This window comes from Lepisosteus platostomus, chromosome 6 (genome assembly GCF_059453375.1).
Source record: "Lepisosteus platostomus isolate fLepPlt1 chromosome 6, fLepPlt1.hap1, whole genome shotgun sequence".
NCBI lineage: Eukaryota > Metazoa > Chordata > Actinopteri > Semionotiformes > Lepisosteidae > Lepisosteus > Lepisosteus platostomus.
Window position 1 is genome coordinate 65,030,355 of NC_142616.1, and position 19,702 is coordinate 65,050,056.

The 19,702-nt window shown below is 37.6% G+C and overlaps 1 protein-coding gene across 16 annotated transcripts in view; it reads left to right on the forward strand.

Annotated features, from left to right (window-relative positions):
- Nucleotides 1–19,702, forward strand: part of LOC148662139 (voltage-dependent L-type calcium channel subunit alpha-1D-like) — a 118,873-nt gene that overhangs the window by 95,663 nt on the left and 3,508 nt on the right. For 13 of the 16 annotated variants that reach the window (XM_088636958.1, XM_088636963.1, XM_088636948.1 and 10 more), the window contains 10 exons: nucleotides 330–432; nucleotides 2,638–2,739; nucleotides 5,817–5,947; nucleotides 13,840–13,956; nucleotides 14,920–15,290; nucleotides 16,763–16,789; nucleotides 17,327–17,470; nucleotides 17,790–17,956; nucleotides 18,913–19,034; nucleotides 19,248–19,568. In XM_088636958.1, the coding sequence (XP_088493084.1) occupies nucleotides 330–432; nucleotides 2,638–2,739; nucleotides 5,817–5,947; nucleotides 13,840–13,956; nucleotides 14,920–15,290; nucleotides 16,763–16,789; nucleotides 17,327–17,470; nucleotides 17,790–17,956; nucleotides 18,913–19,034; nucleotides 19,248–19,568 (1,605 nt within the window). The remainder of the gene's footprint in view (nucleotides 1–329; nucleotides 433–2,637; nucleotides 2,740–5,816; nucleotides 5,948–13,839; nucleotides 13,957–14,919; nucleotides 15,291–16,762; nucleotides 16,790–17,326; nucleotides 17,471–17,789; nucleotides 17,957–18,912; nucleotides 19,035–19,247; nucleotides 19,569–19,702) is intronic. The other 3 variants (XM_088636950.1, XM_088636960.1, XM_088636955.1) reach the window with 2 other exon arrangements.

The following is a 19,702-nucleotide window of genomic DNA, read 5'->3' on the forward strand; positions in this document are numbered from 1 at the left end:
TTGACAGCTGTCTAAGTGACAATAAACAAGTACCCTTCGGTTTAGACACAAGTGCTAATTGTGCTACTTTTGCTTCAGTGTGGGTTAGAGAATCCATTGTTGCCACAAGAGAATGTAGTTTGAAGATTTGTCGGTGATATAAAAAAGGGTTCACTTGATTGTTGCACTTTTTTTACTTGTTAATCTAGCTAGCCACCTCTTTCTGTTAAGACATAACAGAGTGAGTGAGATGTGCATCTTTTAGGAAAGACAATGTTATTCTGCTCATGGTGCTTTGCTTCTCAGTAGAGGGGTAAACTCAATGCTACAGCTCCTACTTCTTATTTCAGAGGTTAGTTGCCATGAACATGCCATTAAACAGTGATGGTACAGTCATGTTCAATGCCACCTTATTTGCCTTGGTCCGAACAGCACTGAAGATCAAAACTGAAGGTGAGTGAGCTTAGCCTGTTATTCATCTATACAGTACCAACACCGTGTACTTTCACAGTGGAGCAGATAACTTGTTGATCTCTCCTGTCACTTTTGTTCTCCCGCTGTCTCTGTGATCTGCCTTCATATCTGTTTCATTTGAGCAGCGTCCATAATACCTATTTGGGTGCTTCTGGATATCTCAACCCAAGACAGGCCTCTAGAAACAAAGGCCTCTTAAAATGGACTAATTATGCACTCAGGAGCTACATTCTCTCCTTTTAAACTAGTGTTGTGATATATTAGATAATATTACTACACAATGTTATTGCATAAACAAAAATGTAAACAATACTTAAAATTAATCTAAAAAATTGTTTTGTTAAAAAATGTTTTGTTGGGGACAAAGACATCCCACATTTTTTTTCTTCTGCATACAATTATTGTTTTTTTCAATGCACCTATATACCGCATCATGGTAAAAAAAATCAAACCTAAAAATGAAGCAAATACAAAGCAGTGATTTTTTTTTCCCACATACAGTAAAAGGTTGGTGTTCTTTCCACATGATGTGATGAGCCAAAGCGTTTCTTGCAGTTAACAGACCTTTGTGAGCATTGCATGAGGTTGTGATTCCAGTTCCTGAAATTGCAGTGTGTAAAATTAGAAATTCTAATACAGACCTAACAGAAGAGCCTGCTCACTCGTGCACATGATTTCTCCCAGCTGCATGTTTGATGAACATTGATGGGATAAAACAGGTGTTTAGAGTAAGTTGAGAATTCATTTTTCATTTGTACTTCACCAAGCACTATAGGTCTGTGTTGCTGTGCACATTACTGGAGCAGGTTTTAATTTTTTTTTTCCTGAATTCAAATAATCATTTATCCATAAGAAGTTCTGAAATAATTTGTGACAGTTGCTCATGATCATTAAAGATACTGAAGGGAAAACAGTTCTCAGACTGGTTATTAATCTTGGTAACAGAATAAATTAATTGACGGTATTAAAATATTTTCCGAAAATAAGTCCGAACTTTGTGAAAGTACTATATTATCGCCATGTTGTGACAAACCCCTCCTTTTCACAGTTTGTGAGAATTGTGATGTGAAGTGGCCCTTTCTCCTCACTAGTCACTGTTATGACTAATGTAATGCGATGTACAGCGAATAAGTAGTTTAGTGCAGCAGACATTTCACTACAGAAATTTTCCTGTAGTAGTGATCTGTAGCAAATGTGCTTGATCTAAAGCATGTTCTTTATTGCAACAGAAATATATATATTTTTTTAATTGTTAATTTGGGATAGGACGTGTATTGACATTTTCTCTGCTTTGGAGTTGACTTGATTATGGAGCCAGACAGTTTGTAATATAAAATATATTTTAATTTCAGAAACTGAAACAAAACTTGTGCTCAAACTAGCTGCCATTCCTGGTCTTATAACTAACAGTATTATTTCTAATAGATTAAAAGATATGTTCACGAGCATGCTTGTTTACAAATATTGTTGGTTCACATCACAGGGAGTATTGTTTGCCTCATTATGAATCACAGACAATGACGACAAATTAATGCTGTGCTTTATTTTAAATTTTATATTTTTTGTGATGTAAATTGGAGAATTTACACGTTACTGTGTACTTTGAATTTTCATTGTGGTTTAAAATGATCTCATCACTGCTGATTCTTTATAACACCGAAATGTAAAAATAACGTTGCAGTTCCCCTTTAAGACTGTCCAATACTAATATCTGTGACAGCCTATGAGAGTCCAGTAATTACAGGGTAAAAGAATTATTGCATACCTTGTTCTTTTTTAGGAATATAGAGGATTTGTTGGCCTTAGTCTCTGATGAATCATTTCTCTTCACATTCAGCCTTGTGGTTTTGAGGTTGCACTTTCCTTTATCACATTAAATTACCAAGGTCCTGTACAAAAACTGCTTAGCTCTTAATAGACTTAAGAAAAGAGCCGTTTTTTAAAGACAAATATCCTGTAATTTACTTTTGATGGACAAGGAAATTCACATTCCTGTAGTGAGCATGTATTTTTATGCACACTACTGCAACCTTTGTGCACAGCTATTTAATTCCAGTAGTCATTTTCTGTGGTTTGTCGTGCGTCGACCCTGTGACAGTCTGCAAGGCTGCACGCGACTTTGCAATCCTCTTGATTCAACCAATCGTTTCATCTACGTGACTAAAAAGTCTGCTTCTTCGCTAGGTAACCTTGAGCAAGCCAATGAGGAACTGAGAGCTGTTATCAAGAAGATCTGGAAAAGAACCAGTATGAAGCTGCTGGATCAAGTTGTTCCTCCGGCTGGGGGTTAGTCACATCTGTTCTGAAACTACAGCCCAAAGCATAGTGGCTTCCCTGCTCAATGATTCCTGTATACCTTATCATACCACACATCTGCCTAGAAGAGCAGAATCTGGTCCCATGCTCAGCTCTGTTTGAAATAACTGTCTAATAGCTGTCTAACTGCACAAAGGACTTATGTGACAGTGGTTTTTTATTTTTATCTTGAAATTCTGCTGTTTCCCTTGCTGATAGTATCTTGTCTTTCCTGCAACAGGAAATGTTAAGAAACACGTTAATCAAAGTGAACTGTTATATCAATTTTTTGAGCAATGGTTTTCATAAACTCATAAATTAGCTGAACTGCCTTTGTTGAATTAACAGAATGACTATCAGCATGACTATCTACTGTTATAAATGTAAAATAATACTTTAGGTTTGATATTCTTAACTATTTTCCCATTACAGAGTTTTGGCCTCTTTTAAAATATTTAAAGCAGCAGTATTTTGTTTGGTGACCTGAACATTTCCATTTGGGAACTCTTTAGAGAAAAATGTCATAAATGTATGAAAGGACTCTGACATTTCATCAGACACAAAATAAGTCCCTCTTTCTGCTTAGTTAACACTTTCTCAGTACAAAATAAATGACGGAAGTATTGCTGCTTTAAAGACTTTTCTCTGTACAGTGGTTTGTTTTAGAATCTCTCCGTTGTGTGCTTCTTCATGGACAGCTTGCATGGCCTAGACAACACCAGCACTGCATGTTTTGTTCGTACTAAATCTTGTCTTTCTCGCTTGAGCTTTTCCACAGCTTCTGTTCCTTTTACACTCTCAGTCCTTCAGAATATTCTGAAGCAATTCTGTTTTAGGGTGGTGGCATGGAACTAGTGTTGCCTCTTACCAATCTTTGTCCCCTGCGTTGTTTTTAAAGTTACAGACTCCTGCTTCAGAATTATTCCACACAGCTGCAGTAGCTCTGCTTGCTTGCATGTGCTGATTAGAATCTAGGGCGTTTCTCCTTAGGGTACCACATATTGCAGAGGTTGCACATACTTTATGTACATGTTTACATAGTGCTTTAGTTACTGGACTTAGAGCGTAGACAAAGAAGCAAGTAGATTACTATTCTTCTTCTTCTTATTATTATTATATGATTGTCGCATACTTCTTTTTTTCTTGTATCATAGGGATGTCGTGGTATGAATACATATTAAGTGTAAAGTGTTAAGTGTTAAGTTCTTGTTGAACGTTATTAACTTGCACACAGGGCATCTACTTAGATGCTATTTTAATTTTGTAGGGTTAAATCAGGGGATGCAGTCTTTCCAAGTAAACTAGGCCTCAAAGTGTGTCCAAGGTGTTAATAGTTTAGGCAGGTGTTATTCTCCACACACTTATTACTGTGCTGCTTGGTTTTTGTTTTGAGTGTTGACTTTTTTTGCTTGTGTGTTATATTGTGGGATTTTTTCGATATTATTGTTCCCTGCTCTTCCCACACCTCCCTTCTGTGTTCTCCTTAATATTGCCATCTACTGTACATTTCAGTGGTGGGGTAGCGTGTTTCCTGCTATTTATTTTATTAGCAGCAGTGTCCCTTGGCTATCAGCACAACCATCGTATATAGGGTTATACTAGCTACTCAGACACGCCGACGTGTACTATTTACAACTTCTTTCTTGGATGAAAACAAATCATTCAACTTATTTTGTGAAGTTTAAAGTTAAGACGCATATCATGACATCTCTTAGTTTTGGAGGAATCTACTTGGGTAGAGTACCAGAAGATCTTAATTATTTCAGCATCAGTCTATATAGTGACCTCACATAAACCACAGCATATATGAATACTGTATATTTAAATATAGTACTAGCCTTGCTATTCATGTGTTGACCATAAGATTCACTAATTGAAATCTGGAAACTCATATTACTTTTTTTTTTGTGCTGGAAGCAGATTTATTCCTGAAGACAAACCTGTCACCATCAGTTCATTTGATGGAAAACCTTTAATCACAAATGAAATTAACTGTAGAAATGTTTACACATGTATATTTTTACTAATAGCAGAAACAGTGCCTTAAACTATTGGCAAAGGCAAAATGTCTGTAAAGGTGTTTTTTTTAGAAGATCGAGTAGGCAGTCCAATAGCAGACTAGTGATACAGAAGGCACATCTAATTTTTTGCACTTTTATTAGGTTTATTAGGTGCAATATATAAATTTCAGTGTGAAATTCCAATTTACTTTGTTGCTTAATTTTAACATGGTAGACAAATATGTCGGGGTTTTTTTACTTGTGGGTTAAAGTCATGGGCTTTAGTGAATGTGGACCTTTTGTGATAGAGATAAATAATCAAATAGCCCAGCAGTATAAATAAATGAAATTCTAAGATTGAGATAAATGATGTCAGTACCAAATGTGTGTTATATGTAAATATATATAATTAGTAGTCTGGAGTCGACTCCACTTTGCAATGCATAGTTCTGTCAATTTGAGTGTGTTTGTTACACCTCACATTTTCCTTTGGAAGTGAACCAGACCATGTATTACCTCTTTGATATTCTATTCAAAACATTCTATCATTTTAAATCCCATTGTCTTGTATGTAGATTTACCTGCCTCTTTTCCAATTTGATTGTGTCTTGCTCCAAAATTCTGTCTGCCGTTCTTTGATGTATTCCTGATTTAATTATTTAGTATGCCGTTATTGAGTTACAATTAGAGTTATAAATCTATGGAACATAATTAATTTTGTATGCTTTTAAGGTACCGAAATTAGACTTTTTGTATGATAATTGCTAAACGAGTTCAAAAGTTCACACAAGGGAAACATCATTCTTTTAACGGTGAAACTTTTCAGTTTTCTGAGCTTTTAGTACCCAGGTCACACACCATAGCGAGCACTAGTGTGTCATAGGAAGAGGATGGCTGGAACACTGTATCTCTTACACCAAATCATAAAGTTGCTACCTTGCCGATGACCTGCAGACTGAAGGTCTTCACTGCGGGCATCTCCAATGTACCAACATAGAAAGTTAGCGTATTAGCCCTGTGAGTGCACTTTGCTGACAGAGGAGGGATTTGTGTGGTCTGTTCATTTAGATGATGAGGTAACCGTGGGGAAGTTCTATGCCACCTTCCTGATACAGGACTACTTTAGGAAATTCAAGAAACGCAAAGAACAAGGCCTAGTGGGAAAACATCCTTCGAAGAACACCACCATCGCTTTGCAGGTAAGTTTGCTTCAGCTGGGTTTATTTTTTTTTTGCATGTTTCGCTATGTTTTAAAGGTTGAAAGCTGACCCGAAAGGGTTTTCAAGTTAATTATTCACTTGATTAACTTAATTCTTGTGGTTTTGGCTAGATGGGTTCTCAGAAGATGTGAGAAACTTGTGGAAACAGATGCTGCTCCTTTTTCCCTGAAAATAAGTTAGATGACTGTAGAAGCCAGATAGACTTGAGATAGATTAGGCAGGATATGTCACAATCTGTTGCTTTTATGAAAAATAAACTTTGTAAAGGGCTAGCTTATAAGACAGGGAGTGTTAAAGATTAATTCCAGCTGGGCTAACACTGACACTGCTGTCTGTAGGTTCTAGTACTGGAGAATAATTTTAATTTCATCTGTGTGACACTAACAAAACTTACCAATGCCTGCACTTTATTAGAAAGTACAACCTGACTAAAAATATTTGAACACATGAATCACAATAAATTGTCTGTTGGTGCCTTTGATCTCTTTCTCTACTGTAAAAATAACAAATGATTTTAACAAATGGACAAATGAAAACAAATGTCTCAAATGTTATTTTTTGGAGTTCAGTATGTCAGGAGAAAGTTTCCTTTCAAAGAAAACAACAATCAGATAAGGAACAAGTAATAGGTTTATTCCAAGCTGAAAAGAGAAGAAAGAAAACACAACGTTTCGGCTGTGGAGCCTTCTTCGGGTATTTAGCAGAAACCAAATATAATATAGCCTGGGAAAACAAAAGCCAGGAGAGAGGAGGAGGCGGGAGCAGGGGAGAGGCAGAGAGGCCACTCAGGTGGTGCGAAGTCAAGAGAGGTGAAGAGAGGGTGAAGTCGAAACCTACAAATGAATAGAGAGAATTAGAAGAAAACAAGTCTGTCGTTGAGCGAAGGGGGAAGGTGTGAACCAAGTTTCAGGATAATTTTAGTTTCTGATGTCTTTCTGCTATAGGAGTTAAGAAACCCTCCTTTGAGAACAGAGATAGAGAGATCAGTGTGATGATGGCCGTCAGAGGTGAAATGAGAAACTATGGGCTTGGAGAGATCTTTAATCTTAACAGCCCTGACATGTTCTCTGAAGCGGTCTCCGAGTCTCCTTCCTGTTTCCCAGTACCATCTGGGTTGTTATTCACAATGCATGGACAGTCTCACCTCATCTCCAGTACAGCTGAAAGCCTCAAAAGGGACAGGCAACTGCTCAGTAGTTTCATGGTCCATGGGTCCTCACTTGAAAGAAAAACCGGGGAGAATATTTATTGACAAGAGATTAAAATGGGAGTAACAGGAAGGTAGCAGAGGTCATCTAGGTTGAAAGGCCAGTGCCAGTATGCAGAAAAAAAGTCTGTTCCATTATAGACTTCACACAGAGTTTTGTACTATAATCTATTGGAGGTTTTATTGTAATTTAAGTTCTGCTTAGGTGACCACTGCTACTCTACATAGAACCTTATTTGCCTGAAAGAAATCCCTTTCTTCTGAATTCTGGTGCTTAAGAGACAAGAATCTTTTACCATGATCTACTGTAAGTTGGCATTGCAAAGAATACTCTAGACTTTAAGAGATGTTATCCAAAATCCATCAGTAGTTGTCTGATAAAGGATCATCATCCTTAACTCGCTGTGGTCATTCATAATCCCAGGGCATTTCCCGAAAAGAGTGGGGGTGTAACCCCGGCGTCCTGGCCAAATTTCCCATTGGCCTTTACCAGTCATGGCCTCCTAATAATCCCCATCTCTGAACTGGCTTCATTACTCTGCTCTCCTCCCCACTGATATCTGATGTGTGGTGAGTGTTCTGGCGCACTATGGCTGCTGTCGCATCATCCAGGTGGGGCTGCACATTGGTGGTGGTGGAGGGGAGTCCCCATTACCTGTAAAGCACTTTGAGTGGAGTGTCCAGAAGAGCACTATATAAGTGTAAGCAATTATTATTATTAATATTATAATTCAACAGAAGTGTTCTTCTAGAATCCTTGTTTCCACCCACCATGCCTACATAATTTATCACATTTACATGTGAGCAGGTGATGCCTCGAATTCAGTGCTGACAGTCTTTGTTCCATTGTTCTGATGAAAGAGTAATATTCAGCCCTTTTAAAGCGGTCTAAAGTCTATGAGATACTGAGTGCTTTTCAAATGAATGAAAAAATGTCTCAGCAAAGCATTTACGAATATACCTTGCAAGCATATATCATACTACACGGTTTATATAGTTCTAAAAATAGATTAGAAGGAAAAACAGCCTTTTAGCCTTTTTATACCATGTAAGTGTTTAGCTGTTGGATGTGAAACACATTGGAAACCTATTCCATCTTCAGCTCCGAAGACCGTAAAATAAGTTACTGTTTGGTAAAACCAGATGGCCCTTGCTTACTTTCAAGTTTTTTTTTCTCTGCCTTCCATGTGTTTCCCTTGATATACTGTCATTTACACAGTATATATATATATGTTTTAAAAATATATGCTTGTAGTTCAAGTATATGTTTCATAAATCAATTTTCAAGCACCAGGCAGTCTCCTATAATGTTTGCCTGTTTCAACAGACGTCCCGTATACTTGCATTTAAAATAAACTTTGCTTTTTAATGTCATTTTACAAAGGGGGCAGATGCAATATATTTGATACCTTTCTTTTTCTCTCCCTCTCTCTGCCTGCAGCCTACAGTAATTTTTCTTTTTGAATTTTAAATTAGAAAATGAAAGCAATAAATTAGCTTACAATTTGCAGGGGATACGAGTTGCTTCGAATATGTCATTCCTTTACTGTGCTCCTTCTGATCTGGGTCCTAAATTCAGTGTGATTTCCTTATTCATTTAACACTTTTCTCTTTACCAAACTGGACAAATTTTTTAATCATATACATGTTTTATGATAGTCCTCTCTTTGTCCATAATTTCCACAATGGTGGAAAATTTTAAAGGATGTCTTGTGATTGTCAGATACTATATGTAGGAGTTTTGTATTTTATATTAGGAAGAGTAAATATCATGGTTTCACACAAATGCTAATCTGAAAAAAAGCAAAGAAGCTTAAGAAAATATAGTCTATAATGACAAATGGAATGACATGAATATAAAGCCAGTTTTTACCTTCTTCATTTTACATCTCCTTGAAGTTTTGAGAATGAAATAAAAGAAGCTCATGTCCCCTGAATAAATGATAGAGGGTTTAATTCCTTATACATTAATTATCACGGACATGCAGCTTGTAGTTTTTAAAGCAATGAACAAATTAGCCCTTTACAAATTCTAATCAGGTGTTGACTTGTGCATAATAGATTTGAATAATAACCTTTGCCAAAAATGCTCCCTTTTTGCAGAAGTTTTAATTCTGTTTGGCCGTTGCCTGGCAATGCCTTTGTGGACTTCAAATGTATAATTAAGAAGCAAATGTATGTTAATTCACTTGCTTAACTTTGTTTTTTCTCCTGAATTTTATAATGAAATTATTACAAATCTTCAAGATTGTTTTTGAATGATCAAAGGGCCAAAGGCCTCACCGGTTTTAAAATCAGAGCAAAATCACCTCCAGAGTAAGAAATATTGTGGGTGATCTCTATGAAGAAACAAATAAAGAGTTCCTCAAGTTTAGAGGAATGTTACAGGCTAAATGGAATCTTTTCAGTCTTGAGAGTATGAGGAGATGTGATTCAGGTATTTACAATCCTCATGGGCATTGGCCAAGTCTGTCCTCTGGACTTCTTCAGAACCAATATTGAACCACGAACCAGAGGACTTATACGAAAATGAGAAATTGTGCATTTAGAGCTGAGAACAGGAGGTGCTTTTTTATGCAAAGGATTGTGGGTCTGGCACCAGCTGCCCAGCTATGTCAAGTTTTTTTCCAGATAAATTAGCTACTAGCAGCCACACAAGCTAATGGGCTTGATAACCTCTGCTGGTTTTTAAGCATTCATTCTTATGTTCTTATACAAGATAAAGGCAGGTCACTGTTTGAGCAGCAAATTTAGCCAATTGGAAGAGCAGAACTGTAACATTAAGCACATTTTAGTGAGGAAATTCAAAGGATTGATTAGATGAGGATGTAGTTGAAAATTGCACATTAAAATATTATTGATAAATTAATAGGTTTATTCCATTTTGAAAAGAGAAGAAAGAAAACACAACATTTCGGCTGTGGAGCCTTCTTCAGGTGTGAAGCCTTCTTCCTCACACTTGAAGAAGGCTCCACGGCTGAAACGTTATGTTTTCTTTCTTCTCTTTTCAGCATGGAATAAACCTATTGCTTGTTCCTTTGCAGCCTATGGATGCTGACGCAGCTACCCACCCGAACTATTATTGACAATGTTGAGTCAATTTAATGTGGTAAAATTTTATTTAATTAATAGAATAAGAGTGGGATGCCATTCTGTTTGGCATAAGTTTTAATTATTCTAGCTTGATTAACTTACATGCAATTGTTTAAATAGCAGGATAAGCTGCATTCCCTCTGTCTATTTTATGAACAGCTCACTGGAAAAGCTCTAATGATAACTGACAGATGTATAAGCATTATTAATTATATTCAGAAACAACTCAGCAGCAAGCAAGTGTTCAAACTGAAAAAGCACATAATAGTAACCATATTATTTCTTTGCCAAAAGGTATTTTAAAGATTAAAAATAGATCGGACTTCTCTTACCCTTAGTAAAAAAAAATCTTAAAAAGATAGGGCTATTACATTTAAAGGATTTTTCAAATTCCTTGAGTGCAGTTGAGAAAAGCTCTCAGGGGTTAATGTGTCACTCGACACACTGTAATTGGGCTGGAGACGCCTGAGCAGTGCACACACTGGCATTCAGTTAGCTGAAAATGCGAATTTGACGAAGAGCAGCTCTTTGGATGTGTACAGCACAATGCATTCGAGATCAATGTTTCCGCCTCTGACTAGCAACAAGTCGACCCAGAAGAACGGGTCCATCGGACTGCCCCTGGAGTGCTACATCTCTTATATTCACTGCTACAGTGTAGGTCTCATGTTGTGTTGTCTTGTTTGTGTGCTGGTAATTGGCCTGTGTGGTTTGTTCTTAAAGGAAACTGTACTCGTAGATTAAACCTACAGTGAATAGACAGAAAATTGTGAAATCCAAATGCAGATGTTTGAAGGCTTACCTTTATGAAAAGAATATACTTGCTTTGTGGTATGAACGATATGAATGCTAAGAATGATATTCTTGACCTTTTGCCTTAAAAAGAATAGATTTGTAAAGGACAGTATGTACTGAAAGTGCAGGGTTTTGTTTGATATGATTTGTATTTATCAAAGTCTTAATTTTGCAAGGTAACGTTTGCGGTATGAAAAGTAGAGAGAAAAAAAAACAGGAGGAACCTGTATAAATTGTGACTGTCCAGTTTACTGAGGGGAGGATCCTTGACACTGATTCAGAATACATTCATGCCTGGGGGAAGCCTTGATGTTTATACTCGTCAGTGGTACCAATCAATGCAATATATCGTTTATTTAAAATGTAAGAATGTTTATGTGGATAACATGTATTGTGATTCTATTTACAGAAGATTTTCTATTATTACTATTATTATTAAATAGAAAGACCCTCTCTTTTTTGTTACTCAACTTATGTACCGTAGGTTTTAGGTGACTCTCTTCTACGTATTTTACGTGCTAAACACACAACTATTTACATTTCCACTGCGTTAATAACTACAGTACATTTTCACAAAGCACACAGTGGATTGCAATACATAGAAAAACATGCTTTCAGAATAAAGTAAATGCACATTAAATGTGTGCAATTTTATTTATACATTCCAGTAATGTATGATACAAAATTCTTTCCTCTTGTGACCCTGGGGTTCTTATTAGAATAAGATACAAAGTCCGCCTGTGTCGATGTTTTTTAACATGAGAATAATCAAATTTGGATCTAACAACAGCCCTCTCAATCTTACTGCAAAAAATATGTTGTTGACAACCTAAAGTATCTGCAGCTAGGACTTGGATGAATACAGGAATAATTTACACTTTGAAGTGTGATGTCTTAATTATACCACCAGGAGTTCTAGAAAGAACTGCTGGTAATTAAATCTGTTATTCCTCGTTAGGCTATAAGCAATTCACTCTGTAAAGAACAGGCAGATTTTTTTAGTTCTCTGAAGAACATATGAATCTGTCCTCACTGGGGATTTTTCAATTGCATTGTTTAACATGTTTACATTAAATAACCTTGTATTTTGAACTCAGCTCATATTCATGATTTGACATGTTTAAAAATCCTTCAGCTAACATCATTTGCTGAAACTTATAAACAGATTTATGTTTATAGTCCTTTAACATGATTTTTGCAATGCCCATATGTTCTTAAAATTACTTTTTTTTTTATTTTAACATTAATGAATGACAAGCCATGCGTATTGTCTAAGCATTGCAAACGGAAGGGAAGAAACTTCTGAGTCATGGTGATTGCAATGCCCATCATGCCGTTCACATTTTACATCTTTATGATGCATTGCCAAGATCTTAGCAAATCCCAATTGTGTTCCTTTGAAAGTTCAATACAGTATTTCAAAACAGTTAAGCCTCCCAGCTTTTCTTAATAACAGCTGCAAAAATTACATTGCATTTCAAGTATCAGCCTTTGCTGTAATCTTTGAAGCAACCATGAAAAGCTTGATTGTTTTTGCTGACCATTATCTTTGATGATAGAGGGTACCACCCACATACTGTATCTGTGTTTCAGTGGAAGTACACCCAGGGTTAGTTCAGAATAAGAATTAAAGCACTTCATTCAATAAAAACTCAGTCAGACCAAGTGGGTGTCAATAGAAAAGGCATGAATAAAAATTTTCTAGATTTTTAAAATAAAAAACAAGACAGAGACTTGTACATTTACAAGATCCTTAATGACCTAAATGGACTTCTTTTTCAGTTGAATATTGATTCACAGAAGATTCCTTTATACATTCACTGTCATTGACTAGGCTTATCTAATTGAAAACACAGAAAGCCTTTTTAGTTCCCATATATCCTGGATTCAGAAGTCCCTAATTTCAGCAGGATGGCAGACTAGAAACTTGGATGGAGTGGGTTGAATCCGCAGCTGTTAGAAATAATATCATGATTGCAATGTTCCATAATGTCTTTGAATGATATTGATAGTGTTTAAGCAATACTTCAGGTTAAGCTAGAAAAGGAGTTTTAGCTCTCAAACTCCACGACTTGGGAACCTAAGTTTAAATTTAAGATTAGAAGATTAGAAGTTCTTACATTTAGAAATTCACTCGTATTTCATATTGGAAGATGTTGTGCTTTAGTTTTAACAGATGTGTGTCAGGGTTAGTTATATATCCTTGTCTTGTTGAAGTCTGTGCCCCGTCTACCCATCATCACTGAATCCCTGAATCAAACACACACAACCAAACTGAGGACTAAGCAGCCCATCCTTCAGCTCTGAAAGAAGTGACTCATCATGAGATGTGTCATGCAAAATGGACTCTCAACTTTAATATCAGGATGAAAAAACTCAGGCTTACTCACAGTTCTCATCCTGGATACCACAGCCAATTGTCGAGACGTGTGAATTTCTCTTGCCATCTGCTCAGAAAGCCTTTGTATGATTCTTTGGAATGTTTGTAACACATCATGACCTATGACCAGCAAATATTTTCAATGCTGCAGACTGTATATGCCATCAAAAAACGATCTTAATTCTTGCGACAGCTGTGCTGTTATTCCCGAAGGTCATTTACAGTTGAAGCTGGCGATTCAACCTGAAATTCAAGAATTGTCATTTTTGTAATGAATCTTCCCATATAACATGCTTTTCAGTGCGATCTGGTACACCGCTTCTGGGTCCCTACAGTACCCTGGGAAATACTACCGTACACCTGGGATTCTAAGAACTTTTCTTATCATCGTTGCAGGCCGGACTCCGAACACTACATGATATTGGGCCCGAAATTCGCCGAGCAATATCATGTGACCTGCAAGATGAGGAGGTTGTAGAAGTTAATCCTGACGAGGACGAGGATATTTATAGGGTAACCATTCACTTTTAATAGTTTCATGCAGCAAAAAAGCAATGGTGAGAGCAAAACTGGAAATATGAAGAACCCCAGTTATACATACAACTCTTTTTTTTTTTTAATTGAACTGGCTGGCTTTGCTCCAGAGCAATTACAGACTGCATTGGAATTAAGTTTCATTGCCTGTACCATTATAGTTTTAATCATATCCACTAATACCAAGTGCTTAAGTTGCAGTTCAATTTGATCAAGCATGCGTGCATAATTCATCATTTCATTTGACCTTATTGCATGTCTCATTTTAAAATCATACTATACAGTACATTGGACCATGGACAATATTTACAGCATATTTTCTTTTCCAAAGAGAATTTAATGTATTCAACTTACAAAATCAATATATTTGTTATGTCTCAGCATTTAGGCTGAATTGGAAAGATAGGACAGTGGAGTTCTCTCTGGTGATCGCTGGGACATTGTGTCCCTTCTAGTTTCATTTTATTTGCACTGTTTGCGTCTGTACATGAAAGTTTGAGTGAGACATTTGATGAGGTGGGTCACTCAGGGACATGGCTGCAAAATTGTAACATCACGTTACGTCTCTCAGTTTGGCTTGCAGGGCTCAGCAACCGATTCTTCGTGAACACCAGAATTTCACATTCACTTCATGAAAATTTTCAGCGTTCATAAAGTCAGATACATTCTACATATATATCAGTAAATCATTGCATTAATAAACATCTAATCAGATATGTTGGAAATATATTTAAATTTTAATAGTGGGAGAAGGCATTTTGTAAACACTGATCACTGATTTAGTGGTGACAAATTGAACAACAGGGAAAAATAAACAATATTGAATAAAAAAAAAATCTTTTTGTCACTCATTTGTGGGACAAACAGAACCTGTATAAATGTGCGCACTAAGACTTAGGAGTTTGTATTTGTCAGCATATTCACTTGCACATTTGTTTGCAGAGGAACGGTGGCCTCTTTGGCAATCATGTGAATCACGTCAACGGTGAAAGTAGAAGCTCGGTTCAGCAGACTAACGCCACACAGCGCCCCCTGCAGATCCAGACCCCTGCAAACCGCCCACCAGCGGACCACAGCAAATATAGCAGAACTGGAAACTCCCTGCCCCACAACCATCGCAACCACAACTCGTTCTCGAAGTCACCAAAGTCCACCAATGCCAATCTCAACAATGCCAATGTGTCCACCATGCCTAACGGAAAGCACTCTGGGCACCGGTACTACGATCATGCCTCTGCTAATGGATACCCTGCCCATGCTTCTTACTTCAAGGCAGATGTGTATGAGAAGCACAGGAAACCAAGCGTCAAAAGGTAAGAAATGGGAAAAAGTTTCATGGAAATCTGTCTGCTCGTTATGTTGCTTTAAGAATTGCAAGAAAACACTAGGAAACCCCACTTAAAAAGACATAGCATTTTCCCCCACTGCACACCTCAATTAGATATTGCCTGCTGTTGTTAATCCCTGCTCACAAATGCTGGATGCATTTAGATGACTGGGGTACTGTTACACACACCCATCCTCAGAGACATGCTTTTCCATCCTGATCATGTCTTTTCCTGGCTGCACTTGGAAGGTGGGGACTGTTTTCTCCACCGGTCTCTGCCCTACCCTATCCCTGCAGTGTTCTGTCAATTTTGTGCCCATGGAATCCAGACCACAATCAAGAAGTACCACATACTCGTATAAAATGTAAGGCTGTGGTTTATAGTGCTTGATTGTTTTAACCTTGTTACAGAAGGAACAGAAAGGGCTCCATTGATTGACGGGTTTTTAAAGAAGGGTGTTTTTTTGGTCATGGTTGTTCACTCATCTTTTCATTACCAATTTGACTATTATAACAAGCCTCCATACATGAAGGGAATTTCTTTCCTGGCACTGATAGCGGAAATAATTGTTCTTTTAGATAAGATAAGATCACTTCATTGGCCATATACAATTTCTTGTATTAGGAATTTGTCTTTTCGCATACCCCAGCTTGCTCTCCATGAGACACACAGACAGGGAGAGAAGCTTGGGGTCAGAGCCCAGGGTCAGCCATTTATACAGCACCCCTGGAGCAGTTGGGGTTAAGGGCCTTGCTCAGGGGCCAAACTTAGTAAGATTCCTCTGCTGGTTGTGGAAAACGAACCAGCAACCTTCCAGCCACAGGCGCAGATCCTGAGCCACAGAGCCACCACTCTGCCTTGAGTGTAAATCCAGAAGAATTTTTAATTTCCTGTGAAGGTTATTTAGAGTTGAGTACATACTGTAGACTTCATAGCTTTTTCTTCCAATGAAAGTGCTGAAGTATTACCCCCTGCTTGTTTTATAATGAGGCAGCTACAACATATTTCCTTGTATTATTGTAATACTTCATAATGCTCAGTCATGAGCTAACCGATTAGCAAATACATGGATAACATCAATTCTTTCTTGTATTTAATTTTTAATGAAAATGTTAATCATCTTCTCACAGTATTTAACCCGGCTTTTACCTAAGTGAGACATGCATTGATCAGCTATATTTTAAATGGTTTCTGTGGCCACATTAAAGAAATGTCTCTCAGTCCTGCCTTGCATGATTAAGGTATAATCCACTTCACTCTATGACTGCTGTCCAGGCATCTTGCTCTAACATACATGCATGTAACCCTTTCCAAATGAAAAAGCATATATAAGAATACTGTATATTTTTCATATACTGTATAATATATATGTTGCATTGTACCTTTTTTTCATCTTCCTTCCTTGATTACCTAACCAAAATACTTTCTCTCAACCATTTCTTTGCCTTCTGGGATAGGACCCGCTACTATGAAACCTATATTAGGTATGTCCACTGTAGAACATACTGTATCCATAGATTTTTTTAATTTAGTGGAATAGCTAGTGGTTGGGACTTCTTCATTGCATCCTCCCTGGTAGGTAGATAGGCAAATCCTACGTGTTCCTTTTTCTGGTCAAACTAATGTTTCTTTATATTGTTCTTATTCCTATGACATTCTTTTGAAGAATTGACATGAAAGGATTGTATCCCTAACCAGTGTCCTAAGCTTTGTAAAGTGTATAGACCCTACTCTCCATTCAGATGGACTTCTTGAATGCATGTTTTATTTCTTTAATAAATTAGTGCTTACAGTTACTGTACTAAAAAAAGATCATGAACTCCTGTTACCCAGAAGAGTTGCAGAGGACAGTCAGACTAATGATTTGTTCTTTACCTTTTAATATTAAGCATATTACAGTTATTTAGATCTGCCTGAGTCAGCTAACAGTAAGAGGCTTGATTTTGCCTGCCTATTGACAGGTGGGTAGCCCTTTTACCCAAGCATAAGTGCAGATTTCACCTGACACCTTGTACATGCAGATCAGACTCTGGAGAGGGGCCTTTCCCTACAATCCGGAGAGAAGATCCCTCAGGGAGCGATTACTATGAGGAGGATCGTTACTCCGGGGAGTACTACAGCGGAGAGGAATTTTATGAAGATGACAGCATGCTTTCTGGAGACAGGTAATGCAATGGGTGCCCATCCCCAATTGTTATAACCACAGGGCACAATGAGTTTCTTTCTCACCAGAACTTTTGGCTTGGATTTGTACCTACTAGCAAGTGTATGTACAGGGTGTTTGTCTTAATTATGCAGTTGAGCGTATCCCTTATTTTGGGGGATTTTAGACTTACCTGCAGAGGTGTACCTCTTTGTAGACTGTAGATAATTTGTATATATATATATGTGTGTGTTTTACAGAACTACAAAATGTAAAGCTAAACATTTGTAAACATACAGTGTTTAAAAAGTTTATCCTCTCTGCATCTTCATTCCATCCAGGAAGTCTTACAATGAATATTATGATAGATATTATACCAGTGACCTTGACTATGAAACACCTAAAGGCTACCATCACCCCTATGGTTACTATGACGATGATGAACAACCAATCTATCATGAGTCTCGTAGGTCTCCAAAGAGGCGTCTGCTTCCTCCTACACCCCAAGGTGAGTGGAGATTTCCGGTTTCAGTGCCAGCACCGGGCCTGCTGTGTCAACTGATGGAAATTAGAAGTGAAAAGGCTGATAATTGATCATTCCATGTTTTCTCGAAAGAGGCTGGGGTATTTGTTTCAACAGCATGGTCAGTGTAGATTGTTCTAGACCTCCTCATCTCCTTCTGTGCAGAGTGGTGTTCTTCCTGTTCTTTCATATTCATATATAAATGTGCACAAATCTGATTCTTAGATTCTTGTGATCTTCATTTCGTAAGACTTTCTGTTACTGAGCTCTAACAAGTTTTTTGTTTTTGTTTTTTAACCATAACAGAGGTTTTAGATTATCCGTAAAACTGTAAGGATTGCCTCTCTCCAGAACAAAGTTTCTCTTCCAGGATGAATATATAATGCATTGTAATGAAGCTGCTTTTTCATTATTGTTATATTTTTGTTATAATATCTGAATTACAGTTTAAGGTATTCAGGAACGCAAGAGTTTTCCTTTCATGAAGATTTTAGCATAAAAAGATATTTGTGTGTCTGAGGCACTCTGTTTTTTCAGTGAACAGTAGGGTTTTCCAACATCCCGAAAACTCTTTAGAGATTTTTGGATGGGTTTGGATGGGTTTTCAAGTAAAAGTTTTTATTGTGCCGTTGTTTCCTTTCAAATCTTACTCTTACTTGCTGTAATATAGATACTGTAGTCTCTCACAGGCTCATTACAAATGTGAAAATGTAGGTTTGTCTGAAAGTGCAAAGCCAAGAGTTTCCATACAATATATATAGTTATCTACATGACAAACAAAGGTGGCAATCAATAAGTTGTGTGTACTGATAATGTGTTGAGACTGAGTACAGTGTTTACGACGTATACATGCTAGAGACATTTAAGAGCTTAGGATTGTCTAACCGGAATGAAAACATAGCAAAAAAAACCATCTTCGTTTTCTTTTTTTAAACAATCAGCGAATCGAAGACCTTCATTCAATTTTGAGTGTCTGCGAAGACAAAGCAGTCAGGATGATATCCCACTGTCCCCTGCGTTCCACCAGCGCACAGCACTCCCACTCCATCTGATGCAGCACCAGGTAGAGATGTTTCTGTGTGTAAGAAGGCAAACCTGTTCTCCTGTGGCTCTTCATCAGAGCTGGCTTAAAGCAAAATGAAAGAGAGGTGGTGCATTCTTAATATAGTGCATTACAAAGTTTTGGAATAGGGGTCACTGTACGGGTCTCAAAATGCCTTTGAAGCATCGTGTTTGGTGATGCTGTGCTTTGTGTTATATCTTCACTGGTACATAGGTGATGGCTGTGGCAGGTCTGGACTCCAACAGGGCTCAGAGGCTCTCGCCAACACGTTCCACGCGCTCCTGGGCCACGCCCCCCGCCACGCCCACCAGCAAGGACCGCTCCCCCTATTACACGCCCCTGATCCGTGTGGACAGGCCCAATGCTAGAGACAATATCAGCAGCAGTCATTCATCAGTGCACAGGAGCTCCTGGTACACCGACGACCCCGATTACTCACACAGGATATACACACCAGCAAACTTAAAAGTCCCTGCTGAGTTCCGACACAAGTATCATGAAAAGAGAGGGAGTGCGACCAGCTTGGTTGAGGCGGTAAGTGAAATAACGCCAACTTTTGCATGGAAAATTCCAAACGATTCATATCATAAAACAACTGAAATGTAAATCTGTCCGCCTTGCTTAAATATTGCGGAACTGATGGAAACATTATGCATTATTAATTGTGG